The sequence below is a fragment of the Micropterus salmoides genome, unplaced genomic scaffold, assembly GCF_014851395.1.
Source record: "Micropterus salmoides isolate LMB-PRFRI ecotype aquatic unplaced genomic scaffold, ASM1485139v1 Ms_hic_scaffold_8, whole genome shotgun sequence".
Lineage (NCBI taxonomy): Eukaryota > Metazoa > Chordata > Actinopteri > Centrarchiformes > Centrarchidae > Micropterus > Micropterus salmoides.
Genome location: NW_024044570.1, coordinates 6,013,256 through 6,040,873, shown reverse-complemented (window position 1 = coordinate 6,040,873; position 27,618 = coordinate 6,013,256). Strand labels below are relative to the sequence as shown.

Sequence of the window (27,618 nt, the reverse complement as noted above, 5' to 3'; positions counted from 1 at the left end):
ACAAAGGGCATGATTATACATAAAATATATGGAATGTGGGGTTTTTCACTATAACTACATACAATTACACATAAATTCCTCCACAAATTCAGATTTTCGGGGGGGGGGGGGGGGGTGCTTCTCTACCAGAATTATATTCCTGAAATTGTGGAGGATTTGAAATAGCAGGTAGATCATCATAAAGAAACATTCAATTTAAACAAGAATGCTAATCAGAAGACAATATTTATTTTGGTGGTTTGTGAATGTTTGTCGGCTGGGATTACGCAGGGGAACTCTGGCTAGGCAATATAGTGGAACCTATGCAATATTTTTCCAATATTGATATACATCAAATGGCAAATGTGGGGAGGATTACAAATGAAATAATCAATAAAGTGACGTTCGGAGCAACACGCCACTTTATTCCAGTGTCAAACTGTGGCATGACCCTACTCTATATGAAGTGCAATGAGAAAACTTTATGAATAGGCGAATATTAAAAAAATGTAATCAGTGTCATTAGAAAAAAGTATTTAATAACCATTTTGTTAAATTTTTAGCATCATGCTTGTTACATCGCTCGTTTCACCCATGAGTGAAAAGCCTTCCATAAACCAGGTAACTGTGAAGCAAGACCTGACAGACCTGATCAAACCTCCATCTAGCAGACTGCTCTGTTCTCCATTTGCAGTTCACAAAAAATTACATTTTAACTGATTCACTTTGAACAGAGTCTGAATAGATATCTGTACGTGGTGTAGAGTATTGTGTTTGTGGCTGCTGGTGGGTGAACGGAAAGCCTTTATATTTGTTCTTCACAGGTTGTGACCTCTGTGCCTTCAGCTGTAATCTGTGTCAATCAGTCAGCCAAGGCTTAATCTGAGCAACACAGAAGCAGCCTGTTTAAGGCTGATGGAGAGAAAGAAAACTCAGAGGTGAGCATGCTGAACAGAAGTCATGACAGCCAAATTGGTGGATAAAGCTTTGCTGCTCTGTACAAAACATAATCTACGTTAGTGATGGCAACCAACAGTCAAAAAAACAAAGAGTTTCAGTTTACAACAGGAAACACAGAGCGATAATAAATCTTTACATCATGTTGATCTAAAGATGTTGATCAGTTACTACTGAATAAACCATCACAGTACATGAAACTATACAAGCTGTAGCAGTGTGAAACAGATGAATAAACTCAGCAGCCAGCCCACTACACTGAGCAAACACATTCAGGCTTAAAAAAAATAAAATAATAACACTATTCAAAGACAGTCATATCTGATCAAACATAATTTCATTACTGCAGCACTTAAGAGAAGAAAGGCTTTACTTACAAAAACTTCCCCCATCGTATCCTGTTAGCAGCAGCAGGTATTAGTGGCAGTCAGATTACTCTGTGCAGCGTCGGTCTCACAGCTCCAGAAACAGCCCATAACCCAGCCACAGCTCCTCAGCTGGCAGTCTGCAGACCTGCCCCAAGACCGCAATTTACTCCCAAAACCAGCCTGTTGTTCAGAAATTTTGTTTGACCTTCAGCAAGCTCACAGTCACAAGCGGCGCTCCATCGGAGGAAAAAACAGGAGCTGGCTAAATGATTATCTGAGGAAAGCCTCGCTTAATCTAATTAGACAATCTGTGGCTTCAGTGAGTGGCAGAGAGACTACTGCTGCAGCTCCTCCTGCTGAGAGTCTATAAAGACCAGGTCTACACAGACTACGTCTCAAACACCAGATCTACACAGAATCACAGACCGGGTCTACACACACCAGGTGTAAACCTGCTGCTGCAGCCACTCCTGCTGAGGAACACATCAGCTCAAAACTGACTTAAAAGACAAGGGAGTCAAAGGCTACAACTAAGGACGCAAGATCCAACATCCAAACAACCCGCTAACTGTAATCTATCCTCTTCTCTGTGCTTTGCCTGCATTAGTTGTTGTTCACTAATGTAATTTTTTTTGTCACACATAAAACTCACACACACTTCCCTTCCCCCCACCTTTTGAGAAGCAGTGATGCAGGCTGACGTCAGGTGGCACACACACACACGTGACACACACACACACACACACACACACAAACAGGTGGATTACAGTACATAGACATACAGGAGGATTAACTCTCTCACACACACACACACACACACACAGTGATATCACAGTTTCACGTTTGCATGATAGTGTCTTCACACTGAGCAAGATTGACCTTTGACCCCACACTCTAAATACGAGCAAAGAAGAAGTTTAAGGCCTCAGTGGACAGATCAGTCAAGGATTGGCCACACCCCCACACACATCCACCAGCCTATCAGAGCTCTGGATTCATGCTGCCACAAAATCATTGCTGAAACAAATTTCTGACACACATTTTTTTTCAAGTGCAAACTGCATATTACAAATCGGATGATTGGTGATGAAAATAGAGATTGCTACAGTTTAAATAAACAAATTAATCTCAAACAGAATATTGAAGTCTGTGAAATAAACATGTTTGATAAACTTATTTTGGGTGAATTTGTTCAGTTATCGAACTAGTTAGTTAACACTCTGGGCAAGTTAACCTGGGATCAGCTCCCCAGTCTGTCTGTACAGTGTGTCTGTGTGTGTTTGCTGCCATCCAGTGGTCACACAGTACACACTCAAGTTATGAATTGCAAGATTATCTCCTATCTCCTGCATTTACCATTATTACTGTTGGAGGATACCTTATATCTCTACCACATTATATTGTTACTCGGTGACTGAATGATGGAAGCTGTAATAACAACAGCAAAACAAAATACTGTCAAAAAGTTCAGGGTATCAGGACCAGTAATGATCTGTGCAACGCAGTCACCAGTCCGAGATCCAAAAAACAAAGTGCAAACTACACATCCACCAGCTTTTCTGTTTTAATCCTTTGAAACCCTGTAAAATGCCTGATAATTTATCAGTATTTACTGTGGAGTTGGTGGGTGTTTGGTTGGCACTGTAGTGGGTAGAATAAGTTCAACCAGCGAAGGTTACAATTGGTTCAGACTCTAGTGCAGTTCTAAAGAGTTTGCAATCATTCAAGTCAAAATCAAAACAGGACATAGCATATGAGGTACTAGAACTTCCCTCGCGGGTTTGTCAGATGGGGATTAGGGTAAAGTTTACATGGGTTCGAGCACATGTAGGGGGGAAGGGGAATGAAATTGTAGATAGATTGGCTAAACAAGCTAGTAAACGGGAAGCTGTCGAAATAGCAATTAAGTAAAGCAGAAGTTAAGCCACAAATCTGGTCGAAAATTAATAAAAGGTGGCAGGTGCGTAAGAACGAAGAGAAGAAAGGGAGACGTTTATATTGCATTCAACGAAAGGTTGGGACAGGGAGGGTCACTGAAAGAAAATGGGAAGGCAGGAAATCATTAGGCTAAGAATTGGACACTATGAGTTAAATAAGTACTAACATATTATGGGTAAGCACATATCGGGTAAGTTAGGTGTGAATTTTGTGAAAGTATTTTTAGTCTATTGTTATTGCTAGTCTGTGGAACATGTGGTTTTTGAACGAGAGGGAAAGGATAAATAAGAAGAAGGTTTGGGTTTCTAAGGAATTCCCTTACAGACTTACTGGGAAAGTCATTAAATGACATTAGTGCACTTTAGTTGGGTTCTTCAGGGACACGGGATTGGCAGAAGGGATATAATTTATTTTTCGTTTTGTTATTATTTTTGTTTTTTTATGTCGGGGTCCACACTCCAGTACAGTAGGTGGCGGTAATGCACCATTTACGTTGGATGCCAACGCCGTGAAAGAACAATGAAGAAGACGCAAACCGCAACTGTTTGCTTCGTGGCGACCCCCCCCCTGTGGGATTGTCACGTGCATCTATCAACCCTGTACACAGCTGATCGTGACGTCACTCACCAACATGGCGGACTGGAACAGAGGTATTGCTTTTTGGACACGTACTCACTTCTAAAGTGTTTGACAGTTAACTTAGTCGTCTCCAGCAGTATAGAGCCAGTGTTACAGCCGTTGTGATGGAGTGTTTAACCTAAACGACAGATTGGCTGCGTGTTTAACTAGTGTCTGGGTCTGTAGTTCACTTTGACCCGAAGACAATCCCTGAGATCAGCTAGCAGGCTAACTAGTATAGCTGAGGAGTTTAGCTGTTTAGTTCGTAGCTGTTTGACTGCTATGGACCGGAAATGTTTACTCCCTCAGTCCACAAAATTCTATTTTCTATTTTTTTCCGCAAGCGATAAGATTGTTAATATATGCATAACCAGCTTAAAATACAAGAGAGTCCCTTCCTGTTTAGTAGTGAGCGACAAAGTTGGCTTGTTTAACTTTTTTGTAAGTTAAGGTTTGTTTGGAGAGACTAGAACAAACGTTAACATGACCGGTGTTTTGACGATTTATGGTAACTGTTAACTATCGAGATGTGCTACTGTTTGCATCCGCATTGGGTAGGGTTAACTTGGACACCATCGATTTGCATTAGGGTAGCATTTTTTGACAAAGAAACATAAATCGTCAGATCACCGGTAGTAATTTACAGTCAATCTTATCTTCTACACCAAAACTTAACCTGAATCCAAACTCCCAAAACGGGGGTTGGCTGTAACTTAACTAATGTTCGCTAACGGTCTGGGGCCAATGAGAATCCGCATTTGACAGTTAACAATGTGCCTGATCTTTAACGTTAGGTAGAAATGTGATCATCTCTCACTCATTTAGCGTGAATTTACTCTGTAAATGATATACTACTAATTAAATAATATAGAACTAATAATATATAATATAATATACATAACGATAGATAGATACTTTATTTATCCCGAGGGAAATTCAACATTAACCGAGGGAAATTAACGTTACTAGGAATTCTAATTTATTAATATAAAGCCAAGTCTTTATCAAATAGTGGGCCGACACATGGTTTAAGTTAACTTAGTTATTTTACTTTGGTTGTGAACATTGGTTAGATTAACGTAACCTAACATTAACGTTAGCTAAAGTTAATGGCAATTCCGTGGACCGCTAACATTAATAGCATTGGAGAAATTTAACCGTTTCACACTCAACATGTAACGATAATGTTTTTTTCTCAGCCTAATATCGACGAAATTTTTGTAATTCAAGTTTAGTTTAGATCATACAGATTTCGTGATTGTCATAAAACGTTAACTTAATTGTTAATAATGACGGATTAAGTTCAGCTAACATTAGTTGACTTACCATTGACATTAGGTTGCGCCTTTGGATTAGTGGGCTGTTTAACTATCTCTCTTAACTACATTTATTACTTACTAAATAAATCTGTAGAACATAACATTTCTGTAAAGCTATGTTTATGGTTTATAACCGTAAATTAACCCTTAGCAGGGAATTAAATGGGCGCCAATACTTCCACAGTGTAAAACCCTGCTGCAGAGATCGGGAAACCCCGGGCAGTTGGGGAGGGATGTGGGTCCAGTTGTTAAAAAATCTTTTTATCTGGATCAGAATGATCCGGATGTGGAAATCCCATTTTGCTCATGGATTTCCTATCCAGGATCACGTAATCCATTTTACTTTTGCACCAGTTTTTCAAACCAACATTGCATTGGATCACCCCATAGACTTTATGATCACCCTGATCCAGATATAAACTTGTCAGGAGTACCAAATCCGGATTTCCAGTGTTGTGGGACTACATGTCACAACATAGGCGTTTAATGTTATAAAGACCAACAGGTAGAACAGCCAGTGTGGGGTCACTGTTATTTGAAGAGACAGAAAATGCACAGTAAAAGGACAAAAAGTTTTCCTCCCATTTTCAATTTCTTTCAACTGTCAGACCCACAACAAATCCAAGAAAACAAACAAATATACATTATTCACAAATGCACATTGGATGTTTTGAGCACATGTTGTCCAATAGTTAAAATAAAGATCATTCCGAGTTTAGAGAGCAGCTTTTACATTCAAGAGGCTATCTCAGAATGAGGGACTGACTGGACCTGCAATAAGGGATGCAATTGTTACAAACTACTTTTGAATGGTTAACCTCTGATAATTGTGCCTTTTTGTAATTAATATACAGCAGTGGTTCTCAAAGTGGGGTCCAGGGACCCCCAGGGGTGCTTGAGGGGGATCCAGGGGAACCCCAGCAAAAAGGAATAATTTCTTTTCAGTACGTCCATCCGTAAGTTCCATAGTGAAGCTATGACTATTTTGGTCATGAATTTTATACACTTTTTGGAATAAAACATCTAAAAGCCAAAATCCTGTCAGATGGGATGACCCTGGGACAAAATCTTATCAAATGGGGGACCCTGGTCTAATTTGTGTCAGTGTAGGGGTCCTTGACATGAAAAAAGTTGGAGAACCACTGTTGGAGTACAGTGATAAGTTACAGTTGAAATTAAATACATTATTTTGTTTGGTATTGACAGCCGTTCGGGGAATTATTATATTTTTTACTTCACTGTACTGAATGGCTTATGGGTAATGTCTACTTCATCTACTTTGTCACTATAAAGTTTAAACAAATCAAGTGCAAAATATAATATAAACAATGTGTAGATTTGCTACTACATGATAAAAATGTTGTATTATTTGGAAAGACATTTTGGTCCTAAAATCCACCTTGAATCCACCTTCTGTTGGGGTGTTCTGTTTTTTCGATCAAAAGGATCCCAATCCTACTAAAAAGTTTAAAACAACCCCAACATGATGGTTTGATACAGATCAAAACCAGGATTGGATTAGGTAATCTGATCCAATTTCAGAATACTTTTTTTCTTTAGAAAACCCATTTCCAAGATTTGATCCAATCCATAGCCAAAATATGATCAGAATACTTTTGAACAACTGGGCCCTGGGCTCCATTTGTGCAGAAGTAATCTGCTACTATAGGTAATTTAGCTATGTTCCATGCAGAAATGTGTTTTGCCTGATGTGTTTAATCCATCTTCTCATGTAATGTCTTTGATGTTAGCTTCAGTAACATTATCATACACAACTTTTGTGTGTGTGTGATCTTTATGTATTTTCAGTCAGTTTTACAACAAAGTGCAACTTTCTTGACTTTCAAATGTATATTTTAAATTGACAAACGTCATATGTGTAATTCAGGGCAAAATAGAATCAAAAAATTAGTTGTCTCTCACGTTGACTACCTTACATATTTTTTCCGAAATAAGGTACCATGGTGGTCCATCAGAAGGGGAGGGACTCTCTATATGGGACAGGCCCTTAATTCTTTTCACACAAAACTCTCATTCAGAAACGATGTTTATTTCAACCAGTATGAATATTTCTTATTTCGTATAAAAAATAGGCTTTTTTCGTCTAAATCTTAATTGTTTCTGTAAAATTAACCAAATTTTGGAGAATGACTGATCTTTTGTGTCTTTTAAAAACAGACCAGGCGTCTAATTGAGACCTGCATTTATTTGTCAAAATGTGTAGCTACACTGGGACAGTAAATTGAAAGGCATCTTATTGGGACTAGGCTTTTAAATGAAGTTTTACGGGATGTAGAGTTCATTAGCAGCTATTTATTATTAAATGATTTTTTTTAAGAACTGTTAAATCCACATTGATTGGAAAACCGACAAATCTATTTAAACACAATTAAAATGATAGATTTTCTTATGTTCTGCTGACATGCAGTGTAACACGCAACCTATTGATTCAAATGAATTATTCAATTTTCCCTATAATTAGTACCAGATTAAATACTTCTTTCTATGAACCTTCCTAAGAAACTAGTTTGCATATGAGTTCAAAGTGTTAACAGGTTTAGCACCTGATTGAAATGTTACAGAGGACCCAAGACTTTGCTGTATTTATTTAATTATAAATCTCACATTTGTAAATGAATACAGAACCCAGTGTGGACTTTACATGGAAACCTAATGTCTACAACAAATGGCTTCACAAAGTTTGTACTTTAACCACTGTTTCATTTCTAATCTGATGTGGTTGTGCGTTTTCCAGGTCATGGCTCTGTGGACGACATGCTGGATGCTGAAAACAAACGGCTGGCTGAGAACCTGGCCACCAAAGTCTCCAGACTGAAATCTGTGAGTCACAACCAACAGTTACACTCTTTATACACCAGTTTCATAATTTCTAATACATTTGTCAATATATATAAATAAACATTGACTTGCAGTTGTTGTATATTCCCAAAATCTGCTTTTCGTTTTCTCTTTTTTTGTCTGTAGTTTGACTAAATTTAATGTCGTTAATCATCCCTTTTCTAATAAATAATAAAAACATAAGGTTGAGACCTGCCTGTCTTGTCTCTGAATCTGACAGCTTGCATACGACATCGATAGAGAAGCTGATGATCAGAACGAGTACCTGGACGGCATGGTGAGTCCTTCCGGTCTACAAAGCAATATAGAAAAGTATAATTAGCTTTTGTTTTTATTTACGTGCCATGTCTTTGGAGAGAACTGGTTTCTAATTTAATTTAATTGGATAGTGCAAGCCCCTCCCCCTCTAGGCTGATTTTATTTCCCTCCCATTCACAAAAGTACACTTTTAAATCCTCAAAGAAGCTTTTGAATGGCAACAAAATGATCATTGTTTTATTTCCATAAAGGCTCCTCTACAATGTTACTTTGGGCTGTCTTACAGAAAAGTGTGAGATAGACTGGGTGAAATATTTTGTCATCAATCCAAAACTATGGTCTTACAGTAGATACTGTATCACAGATTCATTTCACCAAGAGCGCAAGAGGAAAAAAAAAAAAAAAGAAAAAGGAAAGAAAGTCTGAGCGTTAAAAACGAGTAGTGACGTGTCTCTCAGAATCTTTGTATTGACAAATTGAAGTGCATCTGTTCTGTGAGTGACGTGACATCAAAAAGGCTCCTGGTGTGATTTGACCTTCAGACATGTCCCTACAACTCCTCTGCATTTGAATGCATTTTTTTCAGTATGTGAAAGGGGGGGGGGGTATGTTCACGCTAAAATGAAATAACAGGTTGTCTCAACTGTAGACCTGCTTTTCTCATAAGTTTGCGGTTTATAAAAGTCCCCTCATTATATTTTTCCTGCCTCTCCTCCTCTCCGTTCAGGACTCAAACTTCCTGAGTGCGACGGGGCTGCTGACTGGCAGCGTGAAGCGTTTCTCCACCATGGTCCGATCCGGCCGAGACAACCGCCGCATCCTCTGCTACGTCTCTGTGGGCCTGGTCCTGGTCTTCTTCTTGTTTTACTACCTGGTCTCCAGGATTCAGCGCTGATAGGAAAAACCAGATCAGACCAGGAGCTGGTCCTGATGTGGAGCTGAGACCATGGACACACATGTGATGGGTTTAAATCAACTCTGTGGTTCTCCTGCACAGAAGAAGACTTTTTATTCCACCAAAGTGAGAACAGAAAGGAGACTGAAAACATTTTGATGATTGGGGGTTGTCGAACAGCTCAGAAGTGGAAAAAGCTGTGGGCGTGGTCGTACCACAGATACAGGTGTCTATTAAAAAAACATGCTTGGACTTCAGGGCTTTTCCATTGGGTACTATCTTTCTCTCTTCCCGCTGAATGCAGCTCAGGTGGGAGATGGCCCCCGGCACAGCTGAGTGTGATAGGCTGATAAACTTGCCCCAAAACATGTTTCATCACAGAGAAGCTGTGTCTTAATTCCTGACTGCACAATAATATAAAGCAAGTTTTATGTTGCAGCTACAGTTCAAATTGCAAATATGACAAAATTACAACAAATATATTGCATACTAAAAAAAAAGCTCTTTTTTTTTTTTTTAAGTGTGCTGCTGTTGATGTATGCTATTATCTCACACCAATGCACGAAGAAAATGAAGAAAACTGCAAAAAATCTAATTAAAGTGCAAGTTTGGTGGTGAGACATCCACAGAGGTCAAGAGGGGGAAGTATGTGCTTTTTCTTTGTGAATGTTTAATTGGCAGTGTTATTCCAAGGTCAAAGTTTGGTCAGCGTCTGCATACATATTTTAGTATTTCCTTTCCAAAAAGGAACTAAAACCAAACTAAAAACTAAATTAATATATAATATGCACACTCTGTCAATTTGGATGTAGTGTGAAATTGGGATACAGTAGGTGACAATCTGCTGGCGAGAGCAGGAAGCAAGCCAGGTGACGTTGCCAAGTTTTTAAGAAGTGACAATCAATTTTTTTTGGACATCTTAATACAATATGTTAACAAACGTTTGTATTAGTTGGCAGATAGCTCTTGTGAAATGCAAACACTCACATACTTTTAACATATGTTTATATTTTTTAAACAACCAAAAAACATTTTAAACGTTTGTCTTTTCAGTAACTTTGCTTTAATGAGCAGTTTTAGTTCAGTGTGTGTTTGTGGTTATGCCTGTTTCCTTCTAATAATTAACATTAAATGTTGGGACCTGTTCTATTTATAGTTTAAATGTTGTATTTTTTTTTTAAATTTCATGTTCAATCTGTCAGTCTCCGCACAACATATCCAGCCAAAAAAGAGAGAGGAGATTTAAGAGGGATAAACGCGTGTACATGTTTATGCATATGTGTTTACATTCCCGCTGTCAGGACTGCTAATCAGCCACAGCAGACATTTAAAATGATTATTTATACATGGGCAATAAATGGTTTTAATTGTGTGAACTTGTTGGAGATACTTGATTGACTCCATGATTTATTTGGCTCCTGGTCATTATGTGAGGTGTACTAAATTTATGACTTTTATTTTTCATTAAAAAAGCTGCGTATTTTTATTGTCATGATCATACAATTGTAGAAAATTTGTTTTAATAACCAAATTAATAGTCTCCTGTTTCAAACCATGAAAACTTATGATAGGGAAACCAGAATCAGCTTTATTTGCCAGGTATGTGTACACATGTGAGGAATTTGACTCAGGATTGTACATTGCTCACGATGTGCTTACTTACAATACAATATTAAAATCACACACTGGCTACAGTATAGAGAACACACATGTATATGGACACACTATAAACAAAACAAAAGAAATACAGTATCTTAAACTAGTCTGAGAAAACTCAAGAGACTATGACCTCAAATTTATTTTATGATACAGGAATTTATGATCCATCTGAATCCGATGCCTGCACAGGCATCAGCAGCGGCTTTTTTTTTTTAAAACCTGGAGGGGTTAGTTTATATTAGGCAGCGTTTCCTACAGAGTACACTACAGATTTTATTTCAACAAATATATTTTGTCAGAAGTGTAAGTTTCAGACGTTTTTCACTGTGGTGCATTCACATGAAAACACAAAGTATGTGTTTATGTCAGCTCTGGAGTTTTTACATCAGCACATAAAAATATAATTTTCAAATTTAACAGAAAATAAATGTAAATAATAGAAACATATGGGTCAGTTGAAGTACAACTGAACATACAATGTCTATAAAAAGATTTTCTGATTCCTGTTTTTGTGTGCATTGGACGGTGTCGCTTCGGATCGGCTCGTGTTCTTTCGGTAGTCTCCGGTGCATCTATTTCCTGAGACATCGTGAAAAACAAACAGTCGAGCGCCCGAGCTCCTGTCCTCTGTTCGGATTCGCTCGCCTGACGTTTCCTGCTAATTTCGTAGAAAGTGTTGTTGACATTTGACGATTATCGTTAACGAGTTTCGTGTTTGCTGTTCTTCTCTGGTTCGTACCAGGCTCGGCTGCGTTCGGACCGCGCTCTATCCCGCGGCTGCTCGTTTATATTCGGCTCTTGTCGTTCGGCGGAAGAATGGACGAAGCGGACTCGGCTACGAAGGCACTCGGGTTGGATGAACCGCCCATCGGCATGCCGCCGGGGAACGGCTCGGATACCGAGTCGGAGGCCGAAGTCACCACGATGGCCGTGATGGGCGAACCGGGAAACATCGACATGGGAGCCGAATCCCTACCGAACCCAGACGAGGCCGAGGCGGCATTCGCAGGCAAGGCGGGCTTTAGCTAGCAGCAGGCCGCTGCTGAGCGGGGTGGCGCTAAAACACAAAACGTGATGATAATGTTTGGTAACTTAGCTTACTCTGTGTTCAACGGGGAGTAACACTACTGCAGGGTGAATGTATGACTTATTGATTAAAGATAATAACGATTCTCACATGAAACTGTACAGCTCTTCAATTAGTAAAACAACCAGCTACAGCTTCCAATACGTAACTTACGTTGCTAAACTTCGTTCAATCATTGTGTAATTTAAAGGTTTGTAGCCTGTTGATAGCATAAACGCAACATATATCACAGCGTGCATATTTCATTTTCTAACTTAGCAAGTGTCTTAAAATTCGGCAAGGACAGACATTTTTAAGCAACTACCTAACCTTAATAAAATTACAAGTTTTAGTGTTGGTTTACACTGCAAACGATAGCGCACCGCCCACCAATGTGAGGTAGATTGAGATTAGTTGATTGGATAAAATACTTTACTTAACTCTATAATTTGCTTAAATCGTTTTATGATGAATTGCATTTATGTACAACTAAAAATTATACTTATAGGTTATATCTATGCCTTTCCCACCATTTTATAGGATACAAATGCCAGATATTGAATGTAGTTTGGTGAGTGTACATTGTGTGTCAGGGCTGGCCAGGCTGTGTCAGCAGGCTGGATGAGTGGTTTCCAAACAACTGTGAAAATGAATAATAATAATAACGAACAGGTTATAATAATTTAAAATTAATATCTTTTCAAACTATAGTTAAATTCTGTATTAGGTTTCTCCCACTCCCAGAGATAAGCAGAAAATTAGCTGTTCATTTAACTTCAATCACTGTTAAGTCTCCTTTTAGGTGTGTCAGGCACACCAGCTAAAAAGTGTACCTACTGATTTTTCTTTCTTCTCCATATTCTGGCTCTATAGAAAAGGTCTTCTGGTGATATTTATCATTTCCCACATTGCCCCATGTAGCCCTACATGCTGTCAACATAACACTCCAGTTTGGCTGTGATTATAATTATATCTTACATTACAGAGGTACTGTAGTAGCTATAATACAGTAGAAGTACTGATCTGAAGAGGGATGCGATGATAAAATATCTGAATCTCTTGTTGTTGATCAGAGGTGACTGCTGTGACAGTGGCAGGTGTTCATGCTGCAGACGACAACGTTTTTACCACAACGGTTGCCACGTCAGGAAGTCTCCCTGAACATATGCTGGTAAATCTACACACTCTGATGGTCATGGTACTGCACATGCTCAGTTTCGCTCAGTATATACAGTCTGTGCTGTAAGATCAGATCAGCTTCCAAGAGAAATAATCAGGTCAGGCAGTTTTACTGTTTTCATTCCAGACCTTATTAAACGGACGTTTCTCATCATTAATAATCATGAACAACCTCAGTGTCTCATCTCGCTCTGACGTGCCCAACATAGTGATCGGACCAGCAGACAGCAGCAACAGGAAGGTCTCTTGGTTACACTTTCACTCTGGAAACTGGACTAATCCAAATTAAGTTAAAAACTGAGCTTCTGTTTTCTAGAAGAAGACGTGTTTAAATACACTATTAAAGTGGGAAACTATGACGTAACTACCTGAGTGTTCAAAAATGTTAATTTGTTAATTGTTCATAAAAGCTCAGATCTCTGCTCATACTTCCAAAATCCATTATAGACAGCCGGTACAGAGCCCGGCAGGTTTCAGGTACTTTTTAATGGGGTAATTTGTGTTACAATAACTTCTATTATTTGCCCCCTCAAAGGAATCATTCTTTTGCATAATTCATACTCCCATATGCTGCAGGTACAGATCTGTAGACTGTAAACTTTATTTGTTGTATTCCGATAATTGTGCTGCAGAGTGTTGTCACTCTAAAATCTCATAAAGGTGTTCAACCTCTCAAAAGACCCCTTAAAAAAAACTAGAACCTCTATCATTGTACCTTCCAGTGTCCTCTGCTGACAGCTGAGCCTCCTGCTATACTGCAACACTATCTTTGCAAGTGTATATACTGTGTGTTTGTGTATGTGTGTGTGTGTTGTGTGTCTCACAGAGTGGGAGGACAACCCTCCAGCTGGGTGAAGGTCTCAGCACCCAGAAGGCCACTTTGATTGTAGTTCACACTGATGGCAGCATCGTGGAGGCTGCTGGCCTCAAGTCTGCTGCGGCCATCGCATCAGGTATGTGTGTGTTTTTACAGTACGGAGAAGGTGCTCTGCGGTGTCCATATTGAACCAGGTTGTTAAAAAAAATTTATATACAAACCTGAACTTGGAAGACAGTGACATCCATCACTCTCTCAGACTGATCGTTGCCTGTTTGTTTCGTCTTCCTGTGCGTCCCTCAGGCCGGCAGACTCCACCCACACCGCTGACTCCTCCCCAGGACAAAGACTCCTGCTCCAAGTACAACTGGGACCCCTCAGTCTACAACAACGAGCTGCCGGTCCGCTGCAGGAACACTAGCGGAGTCCTCTACAAGAACCGACTGGGATCAGGTGACCCACACCGAGGGCCGTAACATATAGCCACCAGTAAACCAAAGCATCTTCTCTTTCATGAAGAAGGTTTACATAAGTCTTACTGAAGTTAAACCTCCAGACCAGTCTGGTTTGGGAAAATAAGATCTATATATTTGCTTTAGGATTAAGCTAATAGAAATGTGACACATGGCTGTAGAATCAAAGGGAAAGTAGTATGATCACCATTTGCTGTCACTGGAGACAAAAGTGAAGAAAGATAACATCTCAAATCATCAGTTTAAGAGAAGAAGACATTGTAATCAGATCACTTAGCAGCAAAAAAAGTTAGTCAGTAAAAAAATGACTAATTCCAAGTATTGCATTCAAAATGTTACTGAAGTAAAGGTACTATCAGTAAAGTATACTTAAAAATTCAAAAGCACAAGTATTCATGCAGATTTCTTTTTTTATTAGATAGTTGCTGAAATATGTCATTAACTTAGATTGCTGTTCAGCTTGTTTGATTTATTATTTCCCAACTTTGTCTGTAAACAGAATTCTAAATCAGAAAGTGACGCAGCTAATTACAAAGTGCCTACATATTTTAGTTATCCGAACTCATTCAAATGAGTCTGCACGTATTTCTGATGATTTGTAAAAAGCAATGTAGTGCTAATCCTACAACTGACAGTCTATCCCGGTTTTGGGAAGAAAGTGAAGACGGGTAGTTGCGTTCCATTTAAATCCTTTACCCACTTTCGTTCTCATCTCCAACTGGCCTCCATGACGACGAATGCTGTTACTTAAAATGGTTAGTGGAACTACTTGTAAAACGCGGAATGACAGTATTGTGTCGTGTTCAGGTGGTAAAGGTCGCTGCATCAGACACAACCAGCAGTGGTTCACTCCCACTGAGTTTGAAGGTCTGGCGGGAAGAGCGAGCAGCAAAGACTGGAAGAGGAGTATCAGATACGCTGGCAGACCTCTGCTGTGCCTCATACAGGTACTACTGCGCAAATACTTCTGTAATTCTACACTGTACTACTGCAGAAAGATGGAGTTAAATTCTTCTTGCAGGATAACCTTGTGTTTGTGTGTGCATAGGAGCGTATCCTGAACCCCCATGCTGCTTCCTGTACCTGTGCAGCCTGCTGTGATGACCTGACAGGGGTGAGTCAGAAGTACGGAGAGAAGATTTAGTGTTAAATACAGAGAGACGGCACTAGAAACAAGACAAATGGCCCAAACAATGACGAAGCGACAAAATCGGGGACAAAGATTCGGCGTGGCATGACATTCAGCGCCATCTCTCGCTCAGCTATACTGATCTGCAATAGATGTTGTGTGTACAGAATAGATTCACAAGAGAAAGGCATAGTGTATATACAGTTATGATGACAAAATGGGTTTGTTTTTGTGTCTTATTCTCTGCTTCTCTGTCTTCAGTGTCCAAAGGAAGCAGACACTGTGGTAGCAGAAAACATCAGTATGGTAAATTTAATTTAATTTTTTTTTTTTGTGTGTAGCTGTGGCCTCATTATCTCCACCTGGTTTTAACCTATGATCTGCATTTAGATGTCATTACATGGTGTTAAGCAGCCTTCTTGTACTTTAAGCAAGTTGCATTGTAATGACATCTCGTTATGCCAATTAGGTAAGGATTGCTGAAGAGACTTGTCGACAAACAAGGCCACAACTAGTCCCTTACACGTCCTTCCATTCCCCAATTCAAATATAGCAGAGAGACCCAACCCGGGCTGGATATTTTAGAGCGGTCTGTAGCGTTAGGCCAGTCTTGATTTTGCTTCAGATTAATCTAGTACAAGTTAGATAGTTTCACAAAAATAGGGATAGACTTACTTTAATCCACCCCACCCCCGTGTTTACTGGTAACAATCAGGGACACTTGCTGATTAGTGGAGCCAAATGACAAAAGGAGCTCATAATTTGTGGTTTGCTTACATGTCCTGGAGCGAGAGATGAGGGTTAAGGAGTTTTTAGCGAGCGCAGTAACCAGTTGGAAATATAAAGCAACGAGGATGTCGTCAGTCATTTTCGGTTGCCAAAAAAAAAAAACCTATCCTGAGTCTGACTGAAATATGGAGTCCTACCACATTAAGAAGCCACGGCATCTCAGCTCTGCTACAGAGGCCAGAGATTTGATGCTTTGAAGTTTTTTGAATTCTGACTTTCCCCATTAAAATGTCATGTAACCGTTGGGGGGAGGGCTAGTGCTCATGAATTGAAAATTTAAAATAAACAACAAATGTGGTAGCAGAAAAATATTTTATGGAGTAGGGTTGCTGCCACTTTTTCTAAACAGTTTAAACAAACTTGAACTAACAGAGCAATAAACTACTTTGTAAAATTGACTTTCTGTTCATTACATGCTAACGGCCGACTTCAGATTTGTTGTTGTTGTCAGGGTAGATTTACGTTAAGACTGTCAGCAAATGGCTTCACCTTTTTAATCAATTTTCCATCTATGATTTTGACCCCAAAATGTTTCCTCACATTAACTCTCAGACGCACGGCTCACTAGTTTCCCACACAGTTTGTGTTAACGAAGAGAGAAACCATCTGGTTTACAGAGGACTACAGGATGTCAATAAATCAGTATGAGAGCTTTTCAGTTTTACATTGAGAATTTTGAATTTCACCAGCTGATTACAGATTAAATGTACATTCTTTTCCCATATTCAAATGAAAGTGAAAGCCCTAGTGGCAGGTCAGCCTTTTAATTATGGAGTTGTCTGCACAAAGACTGTCCACATGCCTAAGTGTCCTTGGGTAAGACATTGAAAACCCAAACTAGCTTTAGACAGAGTTCTTGTACTGCTGCTTTTATTTTAACAACTTTGTTCAATGAAAGAAGTCTTTTGGTAAAAACCAACCTAAATCAGAAATCATACTCTTGTTGTTTTTAATCTCAGTGTCTCTGATTTTTAAGCACCGTCACTGTTTGTTGGACGTTCTGTCTGTTTCCTCTCGCTGCTCGGTTCAGACTGGTCCAGTCCGCCTCTTCGTCCCTTACAAAAGACGGAAGAAGGACACCGAGCCTCCGGTCAGCCCCCCCAAAAAGGAACTTCCTGCCACCAAAAACATCACGCTGACCCCGGGAGCCACATGTATGTTGTGTGATTTGTGTGACTATTAAATCAGTTGATTTTTATGGAGTCATGTGCTCACAGTCACAACAGCTTGTTTAAAAAGTTTGAGAGTTAAGGAGGAGAAATGTCCTTCATTTATCAGATTAGACCGTTTTTTATTCCTTGACCTTTTGACACCTTGAAAATGACCCTAAAATTCTTGTCACCTCATCCTATAGAGCAATTACTGACTGAATTCAGTTTGATATTTAATTATTAAATGAATGAAATATTGATGAACAGTTGGACATCCTCTGAGTGAGACATGAACGTTCATTGAAAGTCCTGGAGTTTCCATCACATCATTTAAACTTTGACTTCACAAGTGATTGTCCAAACACGGCTGAGAAGTCTGTCTTCCTCCAACAGTCACAGTGTCCCCGTCAGGACAGTTCACCACCTCCGGCACCTTGACCTTTGACCGCACTCCAACGGGTGATGCCGCCGCCGCCGCTGCCGCTGCCATTATCTCAGAAGGGTCAGCGCCAAGCGAGGTGTTTGCCAGCACAGCAGGTACAGTTCATCACTGTTAAACTGTACGTGTGTCCATCATCTGTTGGACGTCTGTGTGTTGTCAGCTGTATCTGAGGGCGTACCAGCTGTTGTTTTATTCCAGAGAGAGGTAACCTTGAGAGAGAACCATGCAACATTGTTCCCAGTTACGGTCACATTTTTAGTCTGTCTTTAAACAATACTGACACATACTGTATGTACACAGAAGTAGTTTTTGGACCCTGTAAACACGCTTCCTATCTTTGTCCATAAAGAGATCCCTTCTTAAAGTAATTTTGGCGTAAGTGATGGGGAACAAAATACAACAGTCCAAAAATGCATCCGAAAGTTAAAGCTGGGGAAGGCAATGTTAGAGAAACAACCGAGGGACTGCTAGATTTTGAAACTTGGTATATGGTTGTGGTTGTTACTGTTCTGCAACAGCTGCAGAAACTGTGCTTTTGTTTTTGTGTGTGTGTCAGAGCATTTGATTTATTTATTACTGTGGGGATGTAAAGAAAACTTCAACAAATAAAAAAAAATTATAAAAAAAATTATAAAAAAATGCTTGTGAAATAAATTGCCTACCCAGAGCTTTAAGCTAAGGCTGATATGAGTCTTCAGCAGTCTGAGTTAGACAAATACTTTGGGTGTCTTCGAAAAGTTAATGTCTTTTAAGAACCAAATTATGCCTTGTGTTGTTATCCCTCCCCTACGCCTCAGTAAGGAAGCACTTTATTTTAGTGCTGGGCAATGATTAAAAGTTTTAATCACGTGATTTTCTTGCGATTAATTGTGATTAATCGTATTGTTATGAAGTTGAATTCTCTTGAACTTTTTGTACGCGACGCGCAGCACAAATCACTGGAAGAGAGACTGATCCTCGCTGTTTGTGAGTTTCCAGAATCTATTACTGTTTACTAAATAGGACATCAACAGGAGGGAATTCGCATGGTAGAGCCACAAACTAGATGAAGGCCTATCTGGTAAAGTTATGTAGCCTATAATTTTAACTTAAGTTAAATAGGATATAGCTGTGGCCATGGTTACCATCCATAGAGCACCTGCCGTTTACTAGCGGAGCGCTTCTCTCCATTTCTGTTCACCTGAGGAGCGCAGAGCAACCCTGCGGGGCCAAGTGACTACGTTGTGATTTCAAGAACGTTCCTAAGACAGACGTCTTCCCCAATACTGATCAGCATGCAGTGTGTAGCTATCCACTTCACTATGGCATTTGATCTCTCGTCTTGCTTATTTCAATCTACTTCTCCCACACGCTGCATCCAACGTATTCTGCCGAAGGCTTCCTCCGCTGCTTGTTTTGGTTGCTGATTTTCAGACTGATCAACATCCCACCCCTCCTATGACCCACGGTTTGACTGTATGTGTATTCAGAGCCAGAGAGCAACGGACTTTGAAAATAATAACAATCTTTATAATAATAATCATCGTATTAATAAAAACTGCGTTAATGTGTGATAAAATAATTGTCAGAGTTAATGCATTAACGGAATAACGCGTTAACTTGCCCAGCCCTGCTTTATTTATTTTATTTATTTATATAAATAGCTCAAATAATTGACCAATTATTTCAGTTCAAAACATAATTTAATTTTTTTTTATCAAAAGTTCACTTAGTTAATTAGTAGGAGTGTTAAGATTAACTGTGATGTGTGAGAGTTCAAAAATATATCTGTCGATTATAACATTTGTAAAGTAAACATTTTTGATAAATATCATTATATGTGTTTGTTAAAGAGATTGCGTTATGCTTTTTGGCTTTTCCCCTCCTCTCCTTTATTGAGTTATATACCTTTTTGGGCATGTAATAGGTTTGCAAAGTGAAGTCCAGCCCAAAGGGAGTTCCCATCTCCCACAGAAAACTCTGCTCTGGACTGCCTGAAAACAGCTCATTTGTAGTCCAGCTGTTTCCCTGTGACAACACAGGGATGAAAGCTAAATGCGCCTCATAACGCTCGCCAAGCGGCTAGTCCGACACGCCCTCAAAAACAGTGAGCTGCAGCACACAGCTCTCCTCTCCCTTCCAAACACTAGCTACCCTCCAGGCAGTCAGCGGACATAAAGTTTTTCCTGTGATGTAGAGACAGAGCTCAGTTAAAACTTTATGGATGAAAGATACTTTTGTTACAGATTAATAACTCACCACTCTGAAACTCTTGCTCCAGGACATGTTGCCAAGCTGGTCGGCAACATGTAGCCTACAGCTGATCCGAAGCTGTTTACCGGCTTCTCACTAACTCGCCTTTCTCTGCTTCTGATTGGCTAGTAGTCCTTAACTAGGAAGTGCGCATGTGCAACTCCCAACAAAGATAACTTGGAGACAAGATGTATCACTCCATAGCTAAAACGAAGCCTTCAACACAGGGTGAAAAGAGGAGCTGCAGCAATGTGCAGTATGGGGGGAAAAAAGTGTTTTTTTGAAAATCAAACCATGTGAACCTGTTCTGGTACAACCCCTAAATAGGATTTTGAACCTGAAAATGAGCATAATACCACCTCTTTAAAAGAATATTGACATAGATAAGTGCTGTTACTACTTTACATAAATATAAAACAGTAAATCTTAGATAGTAAACTTCACTGGAATTTAAATTGAAATGTCAGCACCATAAAAAAAACAAACTACTCTAATTAACTTTAAATGAAGTAGTAGCAGTGTAACGTCTCTGTGTTTAGTTTCTGTTTCCTCTGAATGCTTTAATGTTTCGGTCGTCCTGGCCCCCACAGCTCCCTGCACGGCCACTGACCGGCAGCCCATCATCTGACGCCATCAGACGTCAGGGAAGTACCACAGCTGCTTTCTGATTGGCTGTCGTGCCATTGTAATGAGCTCTCAAGTCAGTGGAGCAATCAGAGATCTGACCATCTCATCACTCCTTCTGTTAGCACAGGGTCTGACACCGACCTGTTAAATCTGAGTTTGTAATCAGAAGACATACACATAAACTGGTGATATTTCATCCAGAACATATGAAATGATCTGTAGTTACATGTGTTTGTTGACTGGAGCTGTAGTTAGTCCTGGGACTGTTCTGATTGGCCAGAAGGGGAGAGACACACACACACACACACACACACACACACACACACACACAGACAGACAGCAGTGATCCAGCTGTCAGTACTCTCTCTGTCCTTCACCCTGAGGTTAATGAAGCACGCTGGGTGTGTGTTTGTGTGTGGTTGTGTGAGTGCATTTGTAAGGAGTAAGAGATGTGCATCAGAAAATACTTGAAAGATTCAGATAGATCAATTCAAATGGACGGATTCTATTCTACATCTGTTATAGTAGTAGTAACATCTGAGATCTTTATTTTTTTAAACGCTACGAACCAAGTGTGTTTCTTTGCTCAGAAGTACAAATAATAACAGTAGTATAATTAGAATCAAAAGGAGCTTTATTGCCAAGTAGTGTTTTACACATACGAGGAATTTGCTTTGGTGATAAGGTGCTACATGTAGACAAACATACAGTTGACATAAATAAATCTAGAAATATATAAATATGGAATAAACAATGCAAGTTATATAAGAATAATAAAAAGAATAGAGAAAAATTATACAACTATTTGCAAAGACAGAACAATGTGGCAGATATTTACATGTGCATTATTCTGGGTTTTGTTGTGCAGAGGTATTGCAACGGAAGAGAATATTGTGTATAAATTGACAGTATAAAAATATACAACAACAACGATTAAAAATGAACAACAAATATGTGCTATGTGCCAGGTTTGGGCATGATATGAAATGAAATAATATTTACATGTGCAGAGACATTTGTATTATTTGAAAGGGAGGAGTGTCAGTGGGGGACCTGGGCCTTGTTGATGAGTGTAGCTGCAGACGGGAAGAAACTGTTATTGCGGTGAGAGGTTTTGGTACTGATGATGTAAATATGTAAATAAATCTATGTATTATTAATGCACTAAATCTACTTAATCGTGTTTAGTTCACTTGATAGAGACCAGTATCTATCAGAAATACTACTTTCTGATAGATACTGTTGTATTTGCACCTTTTTAAAACAAAGAATATTAACAAAAAAAGTACATTTTAATTTATTTTTACAAATAAATATGTCCAAAAAAGGCTAAAGCTTGGAATGAGCAATTTATAAATCTAGCGATCTCTTGCTAGTCTCTCCAACGTTGCCTACCTCAGTGCTCATTTCAGCCCTTGGTGGGTAGTACTATTCACTTGGAAAGAGTATGTATACATTTCAGCCCTGGCTGGCAGCTCATAATGATGGATAGGCTGCATGTCATGTCAGGGGATTGTGGTGAAAACCCCTGCACAGATCATTATGGAGAAGGACACATCACGGACAACTGACTCACTCAAAAGGGGGGGAAAAAGTACAGGGCTGAAAAGTCCAACATACTCAGTAGGGCAATCATTGAAGGCTGCTCAGTTGAAAATATTAACAGCTCCTCTCTTGTCTCATCTGTAGTGGCAGGACAGTAAGAGAACAAAGTAGATTTTAGTCCTTAGAATCCAGTAAAGTAAAAGTGCTAATATATATTCTCCAAACACTGATGAGAACAACGTACCCAGGACATGTTAAATCAAAGTCTGAGACGAATGTATCGTTATTTCTGAATGCGTCTGTTGTCAGCAGAGCTCTCGGCTGTTAGTTTCACCACAGGAATATATATTTTGCATGTAGGTCAGGAGTGAATGTATGGAGGAAGCAGACACACTGGCCTGAATCTGTTGAGACCACCTGCTTGGTTCATTCTACATATTTCACTTCTGCATTAAATATCTGGAGGACTGTAAACCTCAGTCACGGCAGGCGTCCAGTCAGGAGGCTGTGATATTTGTGGCGCCTCCTGTGGGTCTGACTGTGAGTGAACTGCACACACTAAACGTACCAAATTTACATCGAGCCACCTCATGCGTCTTGGGTGGATCAGTTAGATTACAGAAAACCAGGTTTCTGTGACGTTTCGCAAGATTACTGCAGGAAACTAACAGTAACCCAGTTACAGAAGTAACCTCTGTGGTTGGGTGTGGTCAGAAGTTTGCTTTGCTGCACCTGTAACCACACCCAACAGTGACCCCACAGAGTCCTGTCACTACACCTTTACACCACTGGAGGTCAGCAGAGACGAGATTAAACTGTTAAATTACTCTGTCAGATGATACATGGTCTACGATTGGGTACAAGAAGGATAGAAATACACACAACAATATAACTTAAAAGAAATTTTTGATCTTTTATCAGTAATAAACTCCAAACATCCTCATTTTCTTAAATGTGAGGATTTGCTGCTTTTAGGTTTTTTATTTTTAGCTTTAAATTAATATATTGTTGGGTTTTGGACTGTTGGACGCTTGAAGATGTCACCTTTAACTCTTGGAAACTGGGATGGACATTTATTTTTTACTGTTTTCCAACATTTATTGTGTTATGAATAAATAATCATTAGATGCATCCCTAATACTATTTATTATAGTGCCTTTTATTAACTACAGTTGTAGAAGTCTTCAGACAGCTGGAGGTTTTTGATGTGATGTACTAGTCCTCTGTGCGACTGTGGCGTATTTTGGAGGAGGCTTGTTGATGACGTAGCCTATCGAAACCAGCGTGGTACGGAATCTGCACTGGTGTGTTCACTGTTGCTTTACTGGGTCGGTGCTTGTAACATAATACCAGATAACCTCTTTCTCTGTGATTCTCTGCAAAATGCTAAAATGGGTCACCAAACATACCTGGGCAGCCGTTAATATACCTGGGCGGCCCGCCCAAGTAAAGTCTATATGTGGGAAACACTGTTTATTATGGTGTCTGTAGGTTCACACACAGGTTCAGACTCTCCACCACCTAATCGCAGCGTCCTTAGTTTGAATATGACCCTCATTTCCTGTCAGCTCTCTACTGTCCATCATCAGTTGAAGGCATAAAATGACCAAAAGAATAAAACTGTTTCTCTTGTGGTGTCTCTCTCAGTTTTGACTGCGTTGCCGGCGCTGGCCATGTCTCCCCAGCCCGTTCAGGCCAAGATGACAATGGCGGCGGCTTCTCCGTCGGCAGGGCTGGTGAGCGGGCTGGAGGTGGGGCCTGTAGGGGGGGCAGGGACGGCGATCAGCGAGGGACAGAAGAACACCTGGCTGTACTTGGAGGAGATGGCCAACACGCTGCTGAGCAACGTCCAGCAGCTGAAGGCTCTGATCGAACAGGCCAAAAACTGTGGAGGGGACACCGCAGGGGTCAGATATCAGGGAGGCAGGAAGGAGGTGAGAACACTCTCTCACACACTAGTCGCATTAACCATAAATGTAATTATTACACATAATAATTAGACATAGAAATAAGATGATTGCTTCATTACTGAGTTATCGTCTTGCCTGTGTGTTTGTGTACAGTGTGGTCTCAGTCCGTCATTTCAGAACCAGATCTCGTTTCAGCAGTCGGACGACTCGGAAGCCAAGAGAAGCTCTGACCTCACAGAGATCATCATTAATGTATGACACACACACACACACTAAAAGTGGCTCCTGTTCTATTCTCTTGTCTCCTCGCTGGTTCCTTTATGTTCTCTTGTTTTTACTCGGCAGCAGATGTGTGTGAACTGTGGTCGGGTGGCGATGAGTGAGTGTACAGGCTGCCACAAAGTCAACTACTGCTCCACGTTCTGTCAGAGGAAGGTAAGACTCACCTGAACGATCCTCTGGAGTACAGACATGTTTTTCTTTTAATTTAAACTCTCTTTTTTTCCCCACTTAGAAAGCCTCATTAAATATCATGTTTTAAAGAGTTCAGGCTTTGAATTAGAGAAGATAGAAGGCAAACATCATATGGCAAGTATCATAAGCTACCCCACAAAATCAGAAATAAAACGTTTTATTGTAAAATCAAGAATAAAATCAGACAATGATTTGTTAATAAACTCACATGCAAAAAGATGTGAGATGTAGTTAAAGTATGTACAATTTATACATTTCTTTTACAGGAAGAAATTACAATATCTTAATTTATTAGCTCTTAGCAGCAGTTAGCTGTTGAGAGCCTGTTACCTGTGTGTGCTTATCCATTCTTTCATCTATATATATTCTTTGTCTTTACGATCGCAATCTTTATAATAACAAACAGCTGTTTCGTGTGTAGGTTTGCGTTTATTTCCCGTTTCACATTCCACGTGTGTTTTCTTGACAAAATGTGGTTTGGAGACGAGACGCCAGGTGACAGTCGTTGTCAGCTTGTGTAGTGTGTGTGACCCCCTGTCACCGATCAGTCACGTAGTGTGAACGCCACACGACTTCAAGACTGCCGCCCGAAGACGGCAAGTTGTGTATTCTGAACAGCACAGCGATCGGCCGACGCTGAAAGTTGTGTAGTTTGCACGAGCCTTAAGCAAACTTGGATTATTTATGCAAAAATATGATGCCAAAATCTATAAATAGCTTAATCTCATAATGATATTTACCAATACACCACATTACATTTAAGCTAAATGAATAAATGTAATGTAAATGTAATACACCATTTACATAATAGACTTATTATGACAGAAGTAAACAATGGCAAATAAATATAAATTTAAATTGTAGCCTATATGTAATTTGACTCCTCTCAGTCTTGTCCAGTTACATCAAAAGGCATTTATTAGTGCATCTTACATATATTGTGCAGTACTGCCAATGCAGAGCCTCGTCATGCACATTATGATCTACAAAAATAAAAGATTTTTCCTCAATCTCGTCAAAATAATATAATTTTCTGAACACTTGGTCATCAAGCACACCTAAAACATCTTTCATCTCATGGAATTATCTCAGCTTAAACGCCATCTCCGGGCGACTTCTAACAGGTCAGGATCATTAGCCGAAATAGGAGTAGGACCAAACGTGTTACTTTTGGTCATTTAGGACAGATTTCCTTCTCTGAGACGGTTGCGTACAGGCCCTGATTATCAGCTGTTATCAGCACTTAATTAGGATGGAATACGATCTAATATCAAAAATATAAGTAATAATAAGTGAACAGAATCACAGATCAGTTTGTTTTCTCTCTGCAGGACTGGAAGGATCATCAGCACACCTGCTGTCAGTCAGCAGGAGGCGTGGCCGTTCAGGAGGAGGAGCCAATGACAGCCATGGACATGGACAAAGTGAAATGAAGGTGTCCGCAGTCTGCATGAAAACATGAGCGGCATGTCAACGAGCTCCTCAGACAGGACGCCCTTATGTGGGCAAAGATGAGATTATTTTTAACACATCTTTTGTGGAGACTTAAAATCTCGTCTCTGGAGCCGCTTTTGTGAAAGTGTCTCCTCAGGACGGCATGAAAAGTCAAGTCTCTGGTCTCCTGAGAGTTGAACTTTATGTATAATACCTGCACTGACTTTATATTTGTATGGAGAAGGTGGGTGTCTAGTGGATGTTAGATGAACAGAAGCGCAACCCTGAACAAAATTCATATTTCATTAATTATTAAAAAATTAATTCACTACCAGTATATTATGGCGATTATAGGTTGAAAAGATGGTAAAAAGCTATATGGCACTGCTGATTTTCATTATAGATTAATCTGTCAATTATTTTCTCAATTAATTTAGTTAATTATATACCATAGTGATGATTTTTATTTCTCATCTTCCCTCAGTGACTGTTATCTCTGTTGTTTTTTTTATTTCTGTGCCATTTTAACTCTTGATAAACGGATTTAAATCTACAGAGACTGTCCTGCTTAAATAAAGGTCAGACATGTCGATAAAATGAAAGATAATATTAAATTAAACCCACCCAACCTTGACCACTTCTTCGACATGAAGGATCTGTTGTTAATGGTTAATGGCATTTTTTAATCTTATGATTCATGATGAATTGTGACCTGATTTTGTTGTCTGGATCAAAACCTCCTCATGTTATAAAGGTTTTTCTTTGTGGGGTTTTCTTCCAGTGAAAACACAGTTTTTATTTTCACGTTATGTGAACGTTTCAGTTTAAGTCTGTTTTCTATAGAAAGTCCTGGAAGATACTTTGTACAAGATCTTGTGTGTTCAAGAAATGATCATCTTTCAGGGTTTTGAAGTTTTGTATTTTTCTGTTTTAAGTGGAAGCTCAGAATGACAGAAACTAAACTCTTGCAGCAGTTAAGTGTGCAGAGTTTGCATGCTGTATGGCAACCATGACAGAAATCAGAGCAGTTTTTTTGACAGATTTATAGGGAAATCCTGTAGTTTGAGTAAAATGGACATTTCCATTTAATTTTAGTTAGAAATTAACCATATTCTGAACAGAATTTACATTTTAAAGTCCAGTTTGCAAAATGTATCTTGCCAAAAGAGTTTACATTTTACTTTTGATCTTTTTAATAAATTACATTTATGTTCTCCCCATCTACTAAACTGCTGAACTAAATAAAATAAAATAAAATAAATTATTCATTAAGAGATGGATGGTTTTCTGTGAGGTAGCACACTTTAACATAGTAAATCACTTTCTGCACCAGTCTATAATAATTACAGACTGGACTTTCAGACTTTCTTCTGTGTGTAGATGACGTCTTTTCTTCCGTCAGCAACAGTCAGAAGAGTCTTCTGTCTTCATTCATCTCCTCAGATGTTTATTTAATAAGTTAATTTATTAATGAAATACTTATTTTTATCCAACTGGAGT

General features: G+C 39.4%; 3 protein-coding genes across 8 annotated transcripts in view; 2 read left to right on the top strand and 1 right to left on the bottom strand.

Annotated features, from left to right (window-relative positions):
* Positions 1 to 5,273, bottom strand: part of LOC119893441 (plasma membrane calcium-transporting ATPase 1-like) — a 33,228-nt gene extending 27,955 nt beyond the window's left edge. Inside the window, exons 1-2 of one of the 2 annotated variants that reach the window (XM_038705586.1) lie at positions 5,187 to 5,268; positions 1,314 to 1,449 (exon numbers count right to left, since the gene is read on the bottom strand). The gene's annotated coding sequence lies outside the window, so the exon portion shown is untranslated. Of the gene's footprint in view, positions 1 to 1,313; positions 1,450 to 5,186 lie in introns of both variants that reach the window. The other variant, XM_038705587.1, reaches the window with a different exon arrangement.
* On the top strand, positions 3,797 to 10,567 carry bet1l (Bet1 golgi vesicular membrane trafficking protein-like). Its single transcript, XM_038705588.1, has 4 exons — positions 3,797 to 3,892; positions 7,935 to 8,020; positions 8,259 to 8,315; positions 9,024 to 10,567. Exons 1-4 carry the CDS (start codon positions 3,874 to 3,876, stop codon positions 9,189 to 9,191), a joined length of 330 nt encoding a protein of 109 aa, XP_038561516.1. The 5' UTR covers positions 3,797 to 3,873; the 3' UTR covers positions 9,192 to 10,567.
* An 883-nt stretch (positions 10,568 to 11,450) lies between these two features.
* Positions 11,451 to 27,390, top strand: deaf1 (DEAF1 transcription factor). 5 transcript variants are annotated; one of them, XM_038706597.1, is made up of 13 exons: positions 11,451 to 11,859; positions 12,990 to 13,087; positions 13,910 to 14,048; positions 14,216 to 14,365; positions 15,193 to 15,332; positions 15,434 to 15,499; positions 15,776 to 15,820; positions 17,280 to 17,457; positions 17,848 to 17,991; positions 23,948 to 24,234; positions 24,364 to 24,462; positions 24,559 to 24,645; positions 26,016 to 27,390. In XM_038706597.1, the coding sequence occupies exons 1-13, from the start codon at positions 11,667 to 11,669 to the stop codon at positions 26,115 to 26,117; spliced, it is 1,728 nt and encodes a 575-aa protein (XP_038562525.1). In that variant the 5' UTR covers positions 11,451 to 11,666; the 3' UTR covers positions 26,118 to 27,390. The 5 variants fall into 5 exon arrangements, with proteins under 5 accessions (XP_038562525.1, XP_038562526.1, XP_038562524.1 ...); XM_038706598.1 differs by having other exon boundaries at positions 11,452 to 11,859; positions 13,922 to 14,048; positions 24,556 to 24,645; XM_038706596.1 differs by having other exon boundaries at positions 11,452 to 11,859; positions 24,556 to 24,645.
* Positions 27,391 to 27,618: the final 228 nt, after the last annotated feature.

Excerpts from the sequence above, each read along its gene's own strand:
- bet1l (XM_038705588.1), top strand. Across the intron at positions 8,021-8,258 it reads AAGTCTCCAGACTGAAATCT|CTTGCATACGACATCGATAG; the intron begins GTGAGTCACAAC and ends TGAATCTGACAG. Across the intron at positions 8,316-9,023 it reads ACGAGTACCTGGACGGCATG|GACTCAAACTTCCTGAGTGC; the intron begins GTGAGTCCTTCC and ends CTCTCCGTTCAG.
- deaf1 (XM_038706596.1), top strand. The coding sequence starts at position 11,667 with ATGGACGAAGCGGACTCGGCTACGAAGGCACTCGGGTTGGATGAACCG. Across the intron at positions 24,235-24,363 it reads ATCAGGGAGGCAGGAAGGAG|TGTGGTCTCAGTCCGTCATT; the intron begins GTGAGAACACTC and ends GTTTGTGTACAG. Across the intron at positions 24,463-24,555 it reads TCACAGAGATCATCATTAAT|CAGATGTGTGTGAACTGTGG; the intron begins GTATGACACACA and ends TTTACTCGGCAG.